Here is a 19,382-nt window from a genome sequence, read left to right on the forward strand (position 1 = left end):
TAAAATCTTGTTTTTTTTTAATCTTGTTTTTGTAATTATGTAGATAACAGTCCGCTGCAAAGCCTCATGTCCCAGAAACACTAGTTTGCGTAAACTCTATATTTTCAAAAATCATATTTTTGTGGGGTTTTTATATATATATATATATATATATATATATATATATATATATATATATATATATATATATATATATATATATTATATATATATATATATATATATATATATATATATATATAAATAAGTGTAGTATATAGTAAAAATAGCTGACTTTTTTTGCATTAGATTGACTAATAGTTTCTATATTCGTTTCTTTTGTTTGTTTTTCATTCTGTTTATACCACAATTTTCGCGCTGGCTTTTATTTTGACGGAACACTCAGCGTTTCCCAGCAACTGTGGCTCACGTCGTAGAGCAAGTCATCCAGGCGCGGACTGTAGCGTGGTCGGCACGCTGGAGGCGTAGCTTCCATGGAGCCTCCCCTACGGCTTCGAGTCAACTTTTGATCAAGGTTTGAAGTTCGCAAACGGGAAGTTTTCCTCACAAGTTTCGTGTAAATATCGCCTGTTTTTGTCAACGACTTTCAAAATTCTGTGACACAACAAACGTCCGCGCGACCTGGCACTTTTAGTTTGTATATAACTAGTCGGCTAACTAACGTTACAATTGTAGTTTTTGGACGATTTGATCAGACTCAAATTTAGTCAACGTTAAAACTGTTAAATATAATGAAAGATAGCTGTACTATGTTTCTGTATTCCGATTTATCTGAGTTAGCTGTATCTAACCATGCCGGTAAGACCTAACTATCTAGCTTCCATCGTTCGTTAAAAGGTGATGTACTTGTGTTCAATGAATTTCTAGACATAGCCAGCTAGACGTTTGAGGTAAACTATCTAGCCGATCTAACAAACCTAAGTAAGTTCAAGAAATCGTGGTGTTCTGTAGTTTGCCATGCTTTACTTGTAATTTTAATACTACTGTTACAAGACGTGGTTATTGCGAGCACTGCGAGATTAAATTAGTGGCACTGAAAATTTGAGTTGACTCCTTCACTAGACGGAAGTCTGTTAGTGCACCAGCAAAGACACACAGTGATTATGGATGAGAAGGACGTGAGCGATCAGTATCACGTGTTTGGTCATCCAAAGACCCCCAAGCCGATTGACAGCGACGTACGCGTCGAGCCTAACGCGCCGCTGCAGCCAGAAAACCCCGTGAGCACTCACTTGTATAAGAGGAGATGGCTCGTGGTGATGCTTTTCAGTTCTTATTCGCTCTGCAACTCCTATCAGTGGATCCAGTATGGGATCATCAACAACATTTTCATGCGATTCTACAACGTGACCTCGTTCACGGTAGACTGGTTGTCCATGGTGTACATGCTGATGTACATTCCGCTCATCTTCCCCGTGACGTGGCTGCTGGACAAGAAAGGGCTGCGCGTGATTGCGCTCGCGGCGACGGCTTTGAACTGCGCGGGCACGTGGATCAAGGTGGCCAGCGTGAGACCGGACCTGTTCCCCGTGACGTTCTTGGGGCAGGCCACGAGCTCGGTGGCGCAGGTGTTCATCCTCGGAATGCCCTCGCGCATCGCGTCGGTTTGGTTCGGGACAAAGGAAGTGTCCACCGCGTGCGCCATCGGCGTGTTTGGAAATCAGGTGGGTTGAAAATATTGGTTTTGAAAACCCTTCATTCAGGATGCAGTTGGATGGCTGGGGTTGGTGGTTTCATATGAAAAACAATTAAACGGTATTCAACATTCATGCAGTTATGGTTTTCACAAACTTTACATTATATAAAAGCTTAAGTTCCTGAAGAAAGCTCTGATGGCCTGCAATTGTGGTAACAGCCATTACTGCCCCGTGATGAAAACCCAAAAGTTAACTTCAGAAAGCCAGTATTTACACCGAAATCTGGTAGGAGCTGTTTTGCCATGTCGGTGAAATTCTCACTGATCTGTCTACCTTAGTTATTTGTGGCATTTGTGCCTGAAAGAATGACGGGACGAAGTCATCTGAAAAGGTCATCCCATAAGCCTCTTGAGGTCACACATTCTGGCAGCAGCTCTCAGGAATTGTGAACTCTAGGACAATCTGACATCATGTATATGTTTTGCGTCTAGACATAATTTACACTGGGGACTGGGTACATGTCTTCACTTTGTGTGCAAAAGAGACTCCAGTCAGTTTCAACGTTAAATGGCAGTTTCACATTTTCTTACACTGAGAGTGAGAGTCACACAATTTGATATCGACAGAACTTGGTGTAACACTGGTAACTCTCCACACGCTTTTCTTTTTTTTTCCCACATTTTGTCAATAACTCCTGAACAAAATCCTTCTTTGTCTGAATTTGTTGCGTAAAGACACAATTTGGCCTTTTAAACAGTTCAGCTCTGTCCACTTTGATTTTGATCTGATTTTATTTTATTTGTTTGTTCAAAAAGCTGCACATTTATCTTTGCACACACATGCATGCATGTAACAACTGGTTAGTATTACCTAACCATACACTGTAGGGTAAATGCTTTCTTGGGTTTCTAAATGTTATTGTGAAAGCTCTGTTAATCTGTGCCATACACTTAAGTTGCATTCTAATGCTTTAACCCAAAAGGACATGGTATATGATTGCTCTTGTCTCTAGACTCTCCAGCCTTTAAAGACATTACAGTAACTTATCACTCTTCTTGGCTGTTGGAGACATATGCTTCACTTTATTGAGTCAATATGTAATTTTTTTTTTTTTTCTCATAGAGAAGAGGTGCAATTATGGAGCATCCAATTGTATTGGTGCTTATACAGGCAGCCATATAATTAAACACACCACATTAGGATAATAACATCAGTGTGCTGTTTAGCTTAATTGGTTTTCATGTCATCACTGCTTTGAGCAGTAGGCACAAGTGCAGGTGGACATTGTTTCTTTGGAGTAGGACTACAAGAGTTCCTTGTAATATTTGTTGGTGGAGATGCACCCCTCAAGATGGTGATGCTATTGTGAGGGATCCAGAAGGTTAAACAGGTACTGCTAGATGAGGGTGATGGTTGGACGTGGCCTTCATAAGGATTTGTGTATTTACACCCCAGGATCTCTCTCATTATACCAATGCTATGATGCACATCTAAACAGCAGCCAATGGGAGCACAGCATTGATAGCATAAAATACATGCCTCTTCTTGAAAGGCTTTTGATGCTTTTAATGATCAGTATTGATAATGTGCAGAAAAAGGACTAAATGTGAAATGTAAACAAAGTGTGTACGTGCATACATGCGTGCATACATCTGTGTGTGTGTATGCTTGAGGTACTGGTCTTCAATCCCATCTGAGCAAGTGCATCATACTATACCTTCCAAAATGTCGGCATGCTTTGAAGTTAACCTGTTTTCATACACGGCTTACCACACGCACCTTTTCTGAAACTTCAAAATTCTTAACGAATATTGTTGTAAATGTGTTAATAACACAGAAATATATTTTAATACTATAATAATATTAATGTATTTGATTACATATTCAATAATGTTTGTCCCTTATCCATTGGTGGTGTGGCATCGAAAGAGCAAATATATTGGCATCTGCCAGAATTAGTAAATGGTTAATTTGTGTAAAATGGAATATGAGTTTCTTGAGCGTAGCTAAGCAATATGTTCTGTAAAGACGAGTGTTGTCCAGCTTAGCTGGAGAGCTGAAATGGAGAGAGTGGGTTTCGGTTAGGGTTAAGGTTAAGGTTAGGGATAGAGTTTTCCCATAAAGCTGTGGCTTATGGCCCCAACATCCTGCCTCCAGACCGCATGATTTTAAGGATATGGACCACTACATCCAGTTTGGTTTGGTTTGTTTGTGTAAACCCGACTGGTTGTACCTACTTCGGCATTCCTGCAGACTGTCTAAGGGTTAATTGCACTCGGCACAGTTCAGTGTTGGAGCGTATTGCAGTGGACAGAACTAAAAAGAACCCAAAGACAAGCTGGCTTGACCAGGGAAGACATACTCCCTGATCGTGTTCGATTCAGTCCTTTTCAGAACATTTCTTTCTTGTTTATTTTGTGGAAATCATATACCTGCGGAAGGCAAAACTGAGAGATTTTCCAAGTCCCACCGTCTTTTCCTTAGAGGTCTCAAGTGATAGAGTTTGCGCTGATATATATCCAAGCGACCATAAGGGCCTGATCAGGAGCGGTGTACCTCAGCCCAGCTTCCGCTCCCTGGGCCCCAAAGCAGGGGTGCTGCTGAGCTGTGTAGGCTCCACTAGATCATGCTGCTCGGCCAGTGGTGTGCTCATGTGGTGGCAGTACAACATTGTAGGAAACATCTTGGCACGGTTCTACGGCAGTGGTGTGCTGGTCGTTGACTGGCTAGCCATGATGCACTTGCTCACTATTATGCAACTGCCCTCAGTCCGTGACTGCAACTCCTGTTTTCCCTGGCACAACCTCAGCAGAGCCTCATCACCAGTTTACTAGTGTCACCTGTGTCCTTTCTGTGCTATGCTATATATTCTCTCCGGTTCTGTTCATTCCCTGCGAAGTATTATCGCTGTTCTATAGCGTGTACTTAGCAATCCCCTGGTGTGTATATCTGGCTGTTACCCTCGCCTGTTTCGCGTTTGCAACTGTTGATTATTCCGTTATAAATAAAAATCGGCTACCCGCAAGCGTCTGGCCTGTTCTAAGATGTCACACTCACCTGCATTGTGCTCGTGTTGCCGAGGGTGTGTCTGGACATCTGAGGTCTGCGCGAGTCTCTTCTCATTGGTGGCACATTCAGCAGCATCGGTGCGTGCATTGAGCTCAGAGGGGTCTGGGCTGGACCTGTTCACTGTCACTATGTTCGGTCAGTATGTCTGTTCAGGTTTTTGTGTTTATAGTACTGTACCTTCTGGCGTTGCTGGGGTCCGGAGAAAAGGAAGCCTCCACCACCTGCTCCAGTGGCATACTGGGGAAAACAGGTGTGTACACTGGACACCTCAGTGAGTAGGACAGAAGGTTCTGGACCATCATCTCAAGGTGCCTCAGGTGTTGACTGCAGTTACCATCGTCGTATCCAAGTTGTTTTTCAGGCATCCTGTTTATTAGGTTTTCAGTATGTTTGTTTATTATGATCATTATGATCAATAGATGTCAAAAGTTCATTTGACCAGTTTACCAGAAAAGCCTGTGAGACATTTCTAAATGCAGCTGTGCGGTTTTCTGTTTCCTGTTGTAATTAACGGGTACAGAACTAAAAGTGGACAGAACTAAAAAGAACCCAAAGACAAGCTGGCTTGACCAGGGAAGACATACTCCCTGATGTGAGAATGTGAGACATTTCTAAATGCAGCTGTGTGGTTTTCTGTTTCCTGTTGTAATTAACGAGTGCGAGAAATATCCGGCGAAGCATTTGTTTGCTGCTGTATCATGATTAACCCTTCCCTCACAGAGTGTACCCCCAGCACCTGCTGCGCTGCTGCACTGTCCAGGAGACAAAGCAGCGTTCACTTCCTTATCCGCGTTCCTGTTTATAAGTCAAACGACACATCACTTTATTGATTTACACCTGATGCTGAGATCTTATCCATGTTAATAACTCAGTTGGAGTATCTATTTAGTGATTACATCTGACCCCTCGCACCCCCACCACCCAGCTTGGGATTGCCATTGGTTTTCTGGTCCCACCAATCCTGGTTCCAAATGTGGAAGACATGGACGAGCTGGCCAATCACATCAGAGTTATGTTCTACATCACGGCGGGCGTGTCCACGGTCCTCTTCATCCTGGTGATCACTGGTAAGGAGCAGTCACGTCTAAGCATGTGTAAAGTGGGTGGGGTCATGGTTCAGGGCTTTGGGTCATATTCGTATCATTTCACTTTTAATGCTAGACTGTCTTTACCTGGCTGCCTGACTAACACACAGGCCTCCACACATGCTGAGTAACTGTGTCTCTCTATACTAGTCATGTACATTGTAACAGATCTGAAGTTGAAAGATGTGGCTCAAATGGTTAATTGTTGTTGTTTAATAAAGAGAGACTTTTTGTCTTGTTTCACCTCCTCATAAAGTGCAGGCGAGTTTACCTTTACAGTGAGCCTGGATGGGTAGATCGAGTGTAAGATGCTAGCTGAACATGTGGACAGCACTAATATGGGGAGCAGAGAATGTTAAATGACACGGGAGTAAACGTATCAGACCCGCTTTTAGAAATGTGTGTAAGGGGTCATGGCTGAGATTAGGCACTCCTCTTGTTCTATCCTCTGTCTCTCTATCTCTCTGTCTATAATTCTGTTCCTCTCTGTTTGTCTGACAGTCAGCTGTTCCTCTCTCTTCCTACCTAACCCCAGTTGTTGGAGAGCGCTGATAAGTGCACTTTACATACGTTACATTTCTGCAGATCCGACAGCAGCAGACACCACACGGGCCTTGCGAAACTGCTGAGTCTCATCTCCAGGCAGAGGCGCATGCCCACAGAGCTGTTGTATCCATAAACAGTGGTGTAATTGCCTTTGCTGCCTCAGGACAATCTGGGATTTGGAAGGCATTCCACATTTCACTGCGAGTTATACTGTGTATGACTATGTATGTGACGAATAAACCGAACTTGAACATCAGAGGACAGCGTATGCACCCAGTCTCCTAACGAAGCATACCGAACACATCTGTGCTCAGGCAAAGACGAACCTCGGCGATTATTTCCCGAATAGCAAGCTGCCTTCAACGTTCGCTAAGCACCTACCCGAGCACTAATTCTGCACTTTAAGGAATATAATATAGCAGTAAACCTCAACAGACATATTCTACAGCAGGCAGGCTAACTTAAAATGATTTAAAGTTGATATTTGTCAGGTGCTTGGTTTAGATAGTTATATACTTAGAACCTCTCTTAGACTTTCACATACACAGTTCTCGATTCATGAAACGATATCTGGTTATATTGTTAATTACTAACAGCAATTTATAACACAGCTATTATACTAACAGCTTTTATTTAATGTAGCTCTAGATACAATTTTGAAGTGACTTTGACATCTCGTGGCCTAGCTTTAGTTACCTGCAGTCTTACATCGATGATATACTCAGTACAGGTTTAATTTTATATAAACATGTTTTACAATTAGGCAAAAATGTTTGACTTGGCAGAAACTTTTCCATATGAGGCAAATATGTATTTATTTGAACTAGAACTCATATAAAGAGCGTGTGTAGATGGAAACTGTCCCGGAGAGACAAATGGCTACTCACTGTTCACGGAGAATGTGTAAAGATGTATAGAGGTGAATCATTACAACATTCATGGAGAAAGTGTGAGGACATACAGAAATGAATCGCAACTCTCAACAGTCAGCAGTCCAGTTGTTATGATCAGTCCCTTCCATCTTCCGTGTTTTCTTCAGTTTTCTTCAGTTTAGTTCTGTTCCATAGTTTCGTTTTGTCCTCACAGTGATTGCGTACACCTGTCCCTCGTTTCTAGTTCATGTATTTAAACCCTGTCGTGTGCCTTGGTCGTGGCTGTTCATTGTTTGAATGTTTGAATTATTGAATTTGTGAATGTGTTTCATTATGGTTGTTTCTTTGTACTCTGTGTCTTTGTGTTCATCTTAGCCTTTGAGCTTCCGCGTTTGCCTTCGTGTGTGCGTGTTTGTTTTGTTAAGTCATGTATCCTCATACACTTCGTGTCGGCTCTATGACTCTGGATTGCCTAAGACTCCAATTTTGGATTTGCCCATAATAAATCTCGCTCCTCTCCGCACATGCGTCCGCCTCTTTACCGCTCACCGTTACACCAGTGATCTCCGGTGGGCCTAAATTGTGGGATATTAATTAAGAATTCTGTTCTGTGCCCAATCTCACTATAAAAAAAAAGATTTAAAAACACACCTGGTATTAATATATGTCCCATGGAAATGTGTAGTAGGTCTGTCTATTTGTATGATTTTGTTTGGTTAAGAAATGTAAGAATTTAAGTAAAATGAAAGAAACCTTGTACTCTCTACTGACTCCTGTCTTTGTAAAAGCTTTAGTTTCATTAAGTCCTTAGACCCCAGCTTCTTTTAAGGATGTGTGTTCCACACAGGTAGCAGAGATACTTCTCTAGGTCACTGGTGTTTGTAGTATATTCATTCAGCTATCTTCTAAACTGCTCAGTCCAGCTCACGGCCTATCCCAGCAGCACAAGGCACAAGATGGGAACCAACCGTGGACAGGGCATGCTACCCACCATGGTGTGAACCGATTAGGTGCCTGTGCATTGGGGGGGTTTGTACACGGATTGCCACGCGTATGTAGCAGGTGCACATTTTGGAAGGTGTCAGACCAAGTCAGAGAATCTTATCCTTCATGTGGTGTGTGATTAGTGATCATGCCTGACCCTTTGACACGGGTTTGAGTATAGAGAGGGGAACGTTTGACTGTGGAAGGTTGCGACTATGCAGGACTGGACTTTAGGACCCAAGCTTGGGCTTTTGTGTGTTCGTGTTTTTGATTTTTGGTGAGCTATGGAAAGGTTTAGTGCTTTGGCAAGCCACGCTGTGGCCCACAGGTTTGGGCTTAAAAGGGCATTTGTTTAGATTGGGTGTGAGTGCTGTAGACTGAGGGTTTGTCTGTGTCTCTCTCTCTCTCTCCCCCCCTCCCTCCTCCCAGTATTCCAGGAACAGCCAGATATCCCCCCGACCCAGGCTCAAGCTGCTGCTCGTCTGATCCCGGCGGAAAGCTCCTCCTACATGAAATCCATCCTTTGCCTCCTGCGTAACAGAGCCTTCGTCCTCCTCATCCTCAGTTACGGTGCGTCCCTGGTGCCTAGCCACAAGGGTTCTGACCCTTACCACAGGCTTCAGAGTGATGAACATAGATCCCTGCTGTAATTCAGTAATCTTCTAACCTCGCCTAAATCTTAAAGAATGCGGTTAAGGGGTGTGTTCCTTTTAAAATACACAGCATTCCTCGTTAGTTGTGATGTCCTTCAAAAATAGCCCTGAAGTTTTAGCCCTGTTTTTTTAATTATTAGTATTATTATTATTGGTGTTATTATTATTATTGGTGTTATTATTACTCCTACTACTACTACTACCTGGAATGGTACTCAAAGGTTGTTATTACTCCTTGTGTATTTTATTGCTGATCAGGGGAAGGAATGTGTTTTGAGAGAGTCCTGTAGTTCCTGCACCCTGTAGGTCACGTTTAGTGACACAGCTGCAGCTGCACACATCTCGCAGAATAACTTTTGTGCATTACTTAAGATCCCCGTTGAGTCCCGTTCTGTCAGCCCTGGTCTCTGATTGGCTCCTTCTCGTGTCTGTTGTGCACTCAGGGTTGAATGTTGGCTCTTTCTACGCTGTCAGTACACTCCTCAACAGGATGATCATTATGTGCTACCCAGTAAGTCCCACCCCCATCGTCCGCTCCCCACGCTGCATTCAAGTCAATCATTTACAGTTGCTTTATTTAAAAAAAAAATTAACTTCCAGTATTTTCTACAAACAGACCTACGGTATAACATGAACAGGTATAGCAGGCCATAATCAGTGAAAGGATAATCATGTGTCACCTTTTAAACTTGACACACATGTGTATCTGGCTACGGCCTTGAGGTTTTGGCAGGCAGGAATGTTTTGCTAGTTATTTTTCTTGGGCAAGTCTCCTCTACACACAGCTGCACACTCGCAGTCTCACACTGTCATTTGTTTGGGGTCATTCTGAACCACACATATGTGTGAAAACCTGTTGCCGTTCAAAGAAATACGCTGTTTTAAATATAAAATATGCCATTTGTGTGAAGTGTGTAAGTGCATAGATTTGAGGGGGGGAGGTTGTTATTCTGCTGCCAGCAAGAACAGTGCATGGTGCCTGGTCCCTAGTTCTGTTTCTTACTGTTTATGAGCAGCTGATGAGATTAAATTAGATTAGACTAAACCAGACTACATACTGAGAAAGCTCAGAAGGTCTTTAAAAGTGTTGGTAATATGTATGCCTGTTTGGGTGATTTTCCTGTCCCAGCTACAAACGGGGGAAAGGTAGTAGTATAGAACGCCAGCCGCTGGACTCAGGTGTACTGTCAAATGCCAGCCGCTGGCTCAGGTGTACTGTCAAATGCCAGCCGCTGGGCTCAGGTGTACTGTCAAATGCCAGCCGCTGGGCTCAGGCGTACTTGGACTAGGTGAAGGACTTAAAATTGGGTTTTCAAAATTGAGTAAGTTCACTTTTAGAGAATTAGAGTAAATTAACTTAAAAAAAAAAATAACAACCTAGGGTTGGGTGTATGGGTTAGGGTTAGAGGTTGGCTTTAGGGGTTAGGGTAAGGGTGGATTATGCCGGTATTTTAGTGGGGGCAAGGTGTGTTTTGGACGTGAAGGAAACACGTGTGTTTGTAGGGTCAAGAGGTGGCTGCTGGGAGAATCGGCCTCACCATCGTTATCGCCGGAATGGTTGGCTCACTCATCTGTGGAGTCTGGCTGGACAGATCCAAAACATACAAGTAAACTGTGAAACACACTGCAGCATTGTGTGTGTGTGTGTGTGTGTGTGTGTGTCTGTGCTTGCACATATGTGATTATCTGCGACTGTGTGCTTGTGTGCCCATGTCTCCATGTGGCTTGACTCTGTTTTATTTGTTGGCTAAATATAAATTTGTGTTTTCTTTCTTCTTATGCCAGTCTTGCTTTTCTAGGCACAGTGTGTGCGATGATTAAAACATCAAAGTGAAAATGCCACGTTTGCCATTTCATTTTCCGCCTGTTTCCTAGTTTCCTGCCGGAATAAAAACGGAAATGACTGCTACATTTGCATTTTTGTTTTCCACAAAAGCATGATTCATTTGTGTAGTATATAAAAATATGGCAAAGAGTTTTTTGTCGTTTCAATTTTCTTCATCATCATGGGCATGTCATGGCCATAACTGAGATGAAACTGCTGGTCAGGGAAAAATAAAAAAAAGTCTGCAGCGTAGCTTTGCCAACTCTCCATAAAATGCATCACAAGTATGAATCGAAACACAATGCTTGTTTTGTCTTTTCCTTAACAGAGCAGTAGGTAGCATTTCTGATCAAATTCAAACGAAAAACAAGTGGCTAAATGAGTAGCAGACTGATGGCTAACGATTCAGTTTTCCCCATGGACATGCCTGCGATTTCAAAAAGGTCAGTGAGGATGAGGGAGACGATCGGCGCTGGTTCCATGTGCTGTCGGTTTACCTGTCCCATCATGCTTTGCTGTTTTGTGTACCTACAGGTAAATTATGTTAATATACAGTCGGTGGGGTTTATACCACATAACATTACACTTACGATTAGTAAGATGGCCATCAACCCCCCACACATCGCTCTGGCTGCTTGGCATGTTGTAAGCACTGCATTTTGATTTGGGTTTGGTGCACTTCCTGAAGAAAGAACAAAGATAAACAGATTTTTTGTTCGTTTGTCAGATTTTTCGTGTCAGTTAAAGCCATGAAATCCCCATAATGGTGATGAAAATGAAATGGCAAAAACCTGTTTTCATTTCCATTTTTATATTTGTCGCAAATTACATGCTTGTAGGGAAAATTAAACTAACTGCAAATGTAGCTATTTCAATTTCCATTCTAGCAGGGTATTTGCATGGATATATGGAAAAAGAAATGCAGCAAATTTGCATTTTCATTTTATTGTTCTTTTATCTTTTTTGGCTGAATTTGCCTTGCATACACAATGTACTTTTTGTGGGGAAATGTACTGTTTTGACCTTTTGCCTGAAGCCTGAATTTGTATCCTTTTGAATAGCTATCTTTCTTAGAAAGAATAACTAAATCATAAACAGGTTCTTGGAAGAGATTAGCCGTTGTTGTAGAGCGGGTTACAAATCCGCAAAGAGTTCTCGGCTTTCTCCCCCTACGATATCTAGCGTGAAGTAACGTCTCACCCTTCCCATGTCGCACATACACATCTCCTCCCAGACAAACGACATTGTTGGTGTATGTGATGTCCCTGGCGGGCATGCTGATATATGCCTTCACCCTGGACCGCGTCCATTTGTGGCTGGTTTTCATCACTGCTGGGACACTTGGGTAAAGCAGTCACAGCTTCCTCGTGTTGATGGATGGTGTTGTAATGCGTTTTTGTTTTGTATAAGTGTGTATATGGAAATGCCTGAGTGGGCACAGCTCAGATCACTGAATCTTTCAAACATCTCTACCTAGTCTTTAGGGAACCACTCTGGTTTCCTGAAAGGAAATATTTATTAGTGTTAATTTACTAATGGTGGTTATTTATTAATGATATGTATTTATTAATATGGTTCCTAGGTTTTTCATGACTGGTTATCTGCCTCTGGGATTTGAGTTTGCAGTGGAACTCACCTATCCAGAATCTGAAGGAACATCCTCTGGCCTGCTAAACTGCTCTGCTCAGGTATGTGCTCAGTCTTGTGCATGTGTATGTGTGTGCGCAACGTGTGTGTGTGTGTTTGGGGGGGGTGGGGGGGTTACAGTGGTCCTTTGGCTTAGTCCCATTTCCTAGGCCTCAAAATTGACCTTTAACCTGGTCTTTATTTCAATCTGAGCAAGATACTTGTCATTCTGCAGATGTACCTCTTGACCAATCAGGTATGCTTAGAATGTGTCATTTTCCTTATTTGTGTGTATAGCATGGGGTATCTAGATGTGCCACCCTTCAGTCAAGCTCCATCCCTAACTTAACACATCTTATACACTTAATCAAAGCCTTGGGTCTAGCCTTAAAAGCTGTGATGGGTGCCGGTAATTATAGTTCTGTCATTACATTTTACGTTTATGGCATTTGGCTGACGCTTTTATGCAAAGCAACCTACAATTATTACTGAGTACAACTTGAGCAATTGAAGGTTAAGGGGCTTGCCCAGTGGCCCAACAGTGGCTGCTTGGCAGTGGTGGGACTTGAACCTTCCTACTACAATTATGAAGGAAGTCAGCATGATTTAAACTATCTGCATCTTCATCTGGGGATCTGCGAAGAGTAGTGGTGTCTTTTATAGGAGACCGAGAGCACCATGTGCTGGTCACAGACCAACTGGCCATGCAAGAACATAAGTCTGTTTGTTAATTTATTTATTAGCATGGGAATGAAGACTCGCTTGTTCGTGTGCATGGCGTCTCATTTACAGGTGTTTGGGATCATCTTCACCATCTGCCAGGGGAAGATCATTGATGATTTCGGCACACTGGCTGGAAACCTTTTTCTCTGTGCCTTCCTCCTCCTCGGGACGATTATAACGGGTACAACTTTCCTCTTAGCCCAGCCACCTGCCGTCTGTCCGTGTGTCTGTCTGTCTGTATTAAACACTGTTACTGCTTACCAGTAAACAGGAAGCAAGTTCCTCTTTTTTTTCTTTTTTTTTTGTAATTACTAATCAGTTTCAGTTGTCTGTGTTTTTATTAAGTGAAAGTCTCCTTCTCTGATCTGACTGATGCAGTGACCTCTCTTAATTTCAGCACTTATCAAATCTGATTTACGCAGGCAGAGGGCTAACCAGTTAGCCAACACAGCTGTGAGTATTGAGCACATTTTAAAATGAGTAAAGCTATGAAGTAATTTGAGTCCATTTGACTGTACACTGATGATTGAAAAACACTGAGAGAGAGAGAGAGAGAGAGAGAGAGAGAGAGAGAGAGCAGTTTGTCCTAGGATTCAGTGATGGCATGGTGTTTGTGTATGCGTGTGATGCCCAAGTGTGTCCGTATTTACAGCTCTGCAGCTCCCTCTGCTGTCTGTATGTGTCCTGTGCAGCTCTTCTTACTGTGTGCTGTGGGTGCCCTCTTAACTCTCTCTCTTGTCTATGTAAATCTCTCCAATTGTATTTCCTTCACTTGCTCCCCCAGCTCAGTGTCTGTTACCTCCCTCCTTACATCCCTCACATTGGAACCCCCTCACCTTGCCCCACCCCCTGCCCCGCCCTACACCAGGCTTCAGCCAATCATCATCAGGACTACGGTGCCGTGGCTCCTATTATCTCCTCCCGGTTCTGATCAAGTAATAACTGCTCAGCCTGCTTTTGCTGCATTGTGACCAGGGACAGGTGCACCACGCTTCATACCCGCTCACACACCCGTGCACCACGCTTCATACCCGCTCACACACCCATGCACCACGCTTCATACCTGCTCACACACCCGTGCACCACGCTTCATACCTGCTCACACACCCGTGCACCACGTTTCATACCCATGCACCACGTTTCATACCCGCTCACACACCCGTGCACCACGTTTCATACCCGTGCACCACGCTTCATACCCGCTCACACACCAACGGTACTCCACGCTTCATACCCGCTCACACACCAACGGTACTCCACGCTTCATACCCGCTCACACACCAACGGTACTCCACGCTTCATACCCGCTCACACACCAACGGTACTCCACGCTTCATACCCGCTCACACACCAACGGTACTCCACGCTTCATACCCGCTCACACACCAACGGTACTCCACGCTTCATACCCGCTCACACACCAACGGTACTCCACGCTTCATAACCTCTCACACAGCAACGGTACTCCACGCTTCATAACCTCTCACACAGCAACGGTACTCCTCGCTTCATAACCGCTCGCACATCCCCACCCATATAGTTCATATCAGACAAGCACATGCTTTGACATGCATGTTTGAAATTCACTGAGCACTTTGCACTGGGCTGACTAATCACACCAGTGTGTTTGTTTGGTTTGGTTTTTATTTCATTTTTTGTTTCAGATTTCTAGAGAGAAATATTATCATTATTCATTTTGATACTGTACTTAGTATAATATAATTTGTCTGTGTTTTACAGGAAAATGTGAATGGATCAGTTGCGAGTTCTCCCATTGTGCCTGCGACCAAGCTGGCACACACATACACAAACTGGACCCACACACAAACACAAACTGGACATACACACATAGGTGCTAATGGAATGCACACTTTTGCTCTCACACACTCATAACCATTCAACTTCTTGACAATGTGAATTTGTGTGTGTGTGTGTGTGTGTTGTGTGCACGTGTTGTTCAGGCAGTTTGCTATATCTCAGATGCCTCTTTTAACAGTTTAACAAATTATCCAGCACAAATCATATATAAATGCACAGTTTTATCCTGTGTAACTACTGGAAAACAGGCTGAACTCCTGAAAAGCTTTGATCCCGTGCATGTGTGTTGTGTGCTGGGATGGAGCTGAGATGTGAATCGTCTGGGAGGCTTTGAGGGTTTGGCTGGGAACAGACTCAAACCAAACCATGTGTTTCACAGGTGCTGTGTCTCCAAAGACAAAGAAATGTCTCCACTGAAACATGAAATGTTTACAGGCTTTGGTGACGCTCACCACCTACTCACTTGCCTTAAATTAGTTTTCAGTGTTTTAATCTGTGCTATATCTAGAGGAGGTCTACTGTATATATCTTATATAAGATACTGTAGGTGTTTAATGTCGCCTGTCGGAAGACGTGCCATTACACTTAATGAACAGTTAGATGTTTGTAGTCCCTTTTCTGACCTGTGGCCCATGTGTCAAAGAGCCAGTGAGCCAGACAGGGGGTGCCGTTTCACCAGAGGCCAGCTTCTCATGGACATTTTCCCAGAAACCCAGAACCCAGAGATCTCCTGTATGAGGTATGGACCAGACCTCCTTGGTCTGTGGGCACTTCCATCATGTCAGGGAGGTATGCAGGCCAGCTTCTCATTACCTTCCAGGTCATGACCTTGCTGATACCTACATATCATGGAACAACACTATGCAGATGAGTAAGGTATCTACAGAGTGCCTAATCTGGAACTCAGGAATTTGTTCTCCTATAGTTGCACTGTTCTAATTGTTGTGCTTCCCATTTTGTAAAGATCATTATCTTTGTTTGTTTGGTTTTCTCTTTTTTCTCTTTTTGTTTTTTATGAAACAAAAATCTCAGCCAAGTGGTTATTTTGTCTGTCTTTCAGCAGTATATTATACTATATACAGTACTAAAATTTTGTTTTATTTTTACAATTGCAAGTGAGTTTTCATTTCTAAATTCACACACATTTAGGACAGCAGCACAATTAATTTTTTTTTTTTTTCCGCTACTATGAGTCATAAGGAAAACGATTAAAACACACGCATGCTTTTTTGTTGTTGTTGTTGGTTTTTTATTTATTTTATTTTTTTGCTCAAGTTACAAACAGGAAGATATCAGTCGCAGAGAAAATGCTGGCAGTCTAGCCATAAGTGCTGTCTGGGTTCTGGTCCAGATCATCAGTGTGTGGGAGCAGTGTACCAGTGTACCCATGTTCCAGCCTGGCTCTGGGGGGTTGCCAGGGTCCAGGCTGTTTGTTGTGAGACTCACATTTTCAACAGTTCTGAAGAAAAGTGTGGTATGCCAGTACTCTTGGCCGAATTTCCTGTGGTCTGAGAGTGTTGTCAGAGACGGTTGCATTCACGATTACCTTTTTTTCCCTGTCCAATACTAAAGATCATTCCTTCTCCCCAAGTTGGCGCAGATTTGAACTCGGATAGGTCTCTCGTAATGACTGGCTGTAATTTAAGACTGTCTATTATAGTGAGTCACTAATGCAGAACACTTTTGTTATGTTTAGTGGATGCCATTTACATCTAAAAGAAAGGGGGGGAAAAAAATGTATCCACGTAGTGCTGTTGTGTGAAGTGTTTTGAAAACGTGAACTCAGAATTGAAAAAGTGATTTTTCAGTGGGAATAATTTCTAAACTGGTGAAGCCTGATATTGATAAGATAATATTGATATTGATATTGATATGGTAATATTGGTATTGATTTTTTTTTAATAACCTTGTAAATTGTATTATCTGTGTACCCGTGTACATTTTTGCAATTTGTACACAAGGCTTTTATAGGCACTTTGGAAACAACTGGACACACTGAAACACTCAGTCAAGGAATCATCAGGTCCATAGCTATGATCTTATTTCACTGAAATCATTTAATATCCTGTGAATGAGCTTAATCAGGGCACCTTGATGTGCTTAAAGAGCTGTGATTGAGTGAGAGACTTTTCATTAATACGTTACATGAACGAAGAACAGTACAAAATGGACCCTTCGCAGACTCGAGTTAGGGTTAGGTAACTCTAGGGTTGGGCTTAATACATGTACAATGGGCTGTATTCATACTGTCTTACGTTTAAACAGGAATCGCATTATTGATATAAGACTAATTACCTTACTGAATGTCCATATTTTTAAAGATCCTTTTTCTGCTTCAGCTGATTTTGAATATCAAGAAAAGTATCAGAAAATGTTCATAAAATGTTCCAGTGAATCAGTCCTTGCAACTGTACTAGAATGTGAATAACAAATTGATGTTTTCTAGCGAATTATTTTTGCTATTCTTAATGTCTACTTAATATCTCTTGACATATTTTTATTGTAAACAAATTTGTAGAGGGTTACAAAATGTGTTGGTATATGCATTTTGAGTGAAAATGATTTGTGTTTAAATCATTTAATGAAACGTGAAGTTTTTCCTAATATGGACAGAGCTATTAGTTTTCTGTAACCTCTGTACAGAGTCTACCAGTTTAAATAAAGTAAAACAACTTGCAATAAATTTGTTACTATCAGATTTTTCTGGTATGTTAATCTGGGTTTTTACATATGTTGTGACTTATCAATCTATTGATGAAAATATATTAATTAGTAAATGCTGAATTTGTGATTTTCCTGCAGTTGTTTGCTTAAGTAGAGTCAGTGTATGAAAACACTTTACTGGTTTGAAGCAGCACTGTAGGTACAAGTACTTATCACTTCATTAGGTATTTCTACTCTGTACTTGTACAAACTAGTTGTATAAACTACTCTTTGTACACTGTAGCTGTGTAAACTACATACCTAAATGCATTATTCACATTTTGTGATAACACGTGTTGCCTAGTGCAGATACCAATAACCTGTTTATAACTAGAAATATGTTAAATGTAAGTCTTTTGTGATTATATACCAAGAAAAAGTAAATATCACGTACGAACACAAAATTTGCATTCAAAAGATAATGCAGGTGCCATCCACCTGATTTTCCCTTGATTCAGCTTTTTTATATTAATCTACATTTTTAATATTAATTATTCATTCACCTTTTAGAACTTAAACTTTTTTCCTTTTTTTAACAATCATGAAAGTTTAGTTGTAGCCAGTTCTCAAACATAGTGTATTAAAATCTACTATCTATATGGAAACTGCCAATCTTGCAACTGGACTTTGAGTGGTGTCCTAAAGTTATGTAGAATTCTACCCTGAGTTAGTGAACACAATAAGTTTCATTACATCTTTAATGAGTTCATTACATCTTTAATGCACTGAGCCTTATAGAAAAGATTGACAGCATTTGTGATCGATATGACAGCATTTATGATAGCATATAATCTATAAAAAAAGAACATCTTATTCACATTTTAATAGCAGGGTTTGCCCATAAGAATTTTATAATTATATTATTATAATTTTTTTTTACATTTTTTTATTTATTTTTTAAAGCAATTTTAAAAGGCAGAGGGATATCGTGGATATTTTAACTCCTATATAACACATTCAAAAAGAAAACAAAAATGGGTTTTATACACCTGATGAAACGCTTCTTCCCCAAATCTTTTCTTTAAGAGTGCATTTAAAAGGGCATCAAAACATAAACAGACACAGGCAGCCCCGGTCCAAGCAAAACACTGGATTCAGTTTTACTACTATAGGTTAATTTACAGTAGATCAACTTGGCCAGAGATGAGGCTCAACTAGAGTAGGCGGAGTTATGCCTCACAATGCCTGCACTGAGCAAAAAAATGTAGCCACAACTAACTTGTGATTCATGCCACAGGCAGAAAGGTGTCAAGTTGTTTTCAAATACATTAGGCTTATGTGTATTATCACGGTTTCTTAATTAATTTTCCATTCTGAATTCTTGTAACTGATTTATGTGAGATTATTATTATGTGTTTTTATTAAGTTTGGCTTTCAAGATGTTAAAACTGCAAGGTGACAATTTCTTCCCGTCTGGATAATTAAAATTGTGATTATTTGTTCAGGATGTAACGTGTAACTAGGCACAGTGAGCTAGCCTTTTGCTTGGACTCCAGAGCACTGATCTGTGGCAAACAAGCATGTGCATGTGCTTAAAGCTGACATCAAAGGCTGTTGTGATTCTTATTTTCATCTTTCGGCATGTTTGCCTGTTTGCGTCGCTGGTGTGCTTGCCCTAAGGCACACGTAGAGGTCTGATTGTCTGCACAGCATCATGGAGAGCGATTCACGGGTAAAAGAGGCACAACTAATGCAAGCTTGGCTAGTGGAAAAACAGCAATGCAGCATAGCACTGTAGGTTAGTCGTACGGAGCAAGGGTATGAATCGCAGGGTGGAAATGGAAATCCCATTTTGTTCAAGCAAGGGACATTTTGGCACCAGTCCTGTTGGACCCAATGCC

The 19,382-nt window shown here is 41.7% G+C and overlaps 1 protein-coding gene across 3 annotated transcripts; it reads left to right on the plus strand.

Annotated features, from left to right (window-relative positions):
• The first annotated feature begins 447 nt into the window (after nt 1-447).
• flvcr2b (FLVCR heme transporter 2b) lies at nt 448-16,556 on the plus strand. 3 transcript variants are annotated; one of them, XM_027030137.2, is made up of 10 exons: nt 448-1,664; nt 5,632-5,773; nt 8,623-8,763; nt 9,290-9,357; nt 10,350-10,453; nt 11,906-12,016; nt 12,254-12,359; nt 13,090-13,201; nt 13,418-13,473; nt 14,761-16,556. In XM_027030137.2, the coding sequence occupies exons 1-10, from the start codon at nt 1,104-1,106 to the stop codon at nt 14,911-14,913; spliced, it is 1,554 nt and encodes a 517-aa protein (XP_026885938.2). In that variant the 5' UTR covers nt 448-1,103; the 3' UTR covers nt 14,914-16,556. The 3 variants fall into 3 exon arrangements, with proteins under 3 accessions (XP_026885938.2, XP_026885937.2, XP_035384916.1); XM_027030136.2 differs by lacking the exon at nt 14,761-16,556 and adding an exon at nt 13,889-14,744; XM_035529023.1 differs by lacking the exon at nt 5,632-5,773 and having other exon boundaries at nt 1,156-1,664.
• The last annotated feature ends 2,826 nt before the right edge of the window (nt 16,557-19,382 follow it).

The sequence above is a fragment of the Electrophorus electricus genome, chromosome 8 (genome assembly GCF_013358815.1).
Source record: "Electrophorus electricus isolate fEleEle1 chromosome 8, fEleEle1.pri, whole genome shotgun sequence".
Lineage (NCBI taxonomy): Eukaryota > Metazoa > Chordata > Actinopteri > Gymnotiformes > Gymnotidae > Electrophorus > Electrophorus electricus.

What these genes read in the sequence shown, in the direction of transcription:
- flvcr2b (XM_027030137.2), top strand. Translation starts at nt 1,104, where the DNA reads ATGGATGAGAAGGACGTGAGCGATCAGTATCACGTGTTTGGTCATCCA. An exon ending in TCGGCGTGTTTGGAAATCAG is followed by an intron (nt 1,665 to 5,631) that starts GTGGGTTGAAAA and finishes CCCACCACCCAG; the next exon opens with CTTGGGATTGCCATTGGTTT. An exon ending in CCTCGGGACGATTATAACGG is followed by an intron (nt 13,202 to 13,417) that starts GTACAACTTTCC and finishes TCTTAATTTCAG; the next exon opens with CACTTATCAAATCTGATTTA.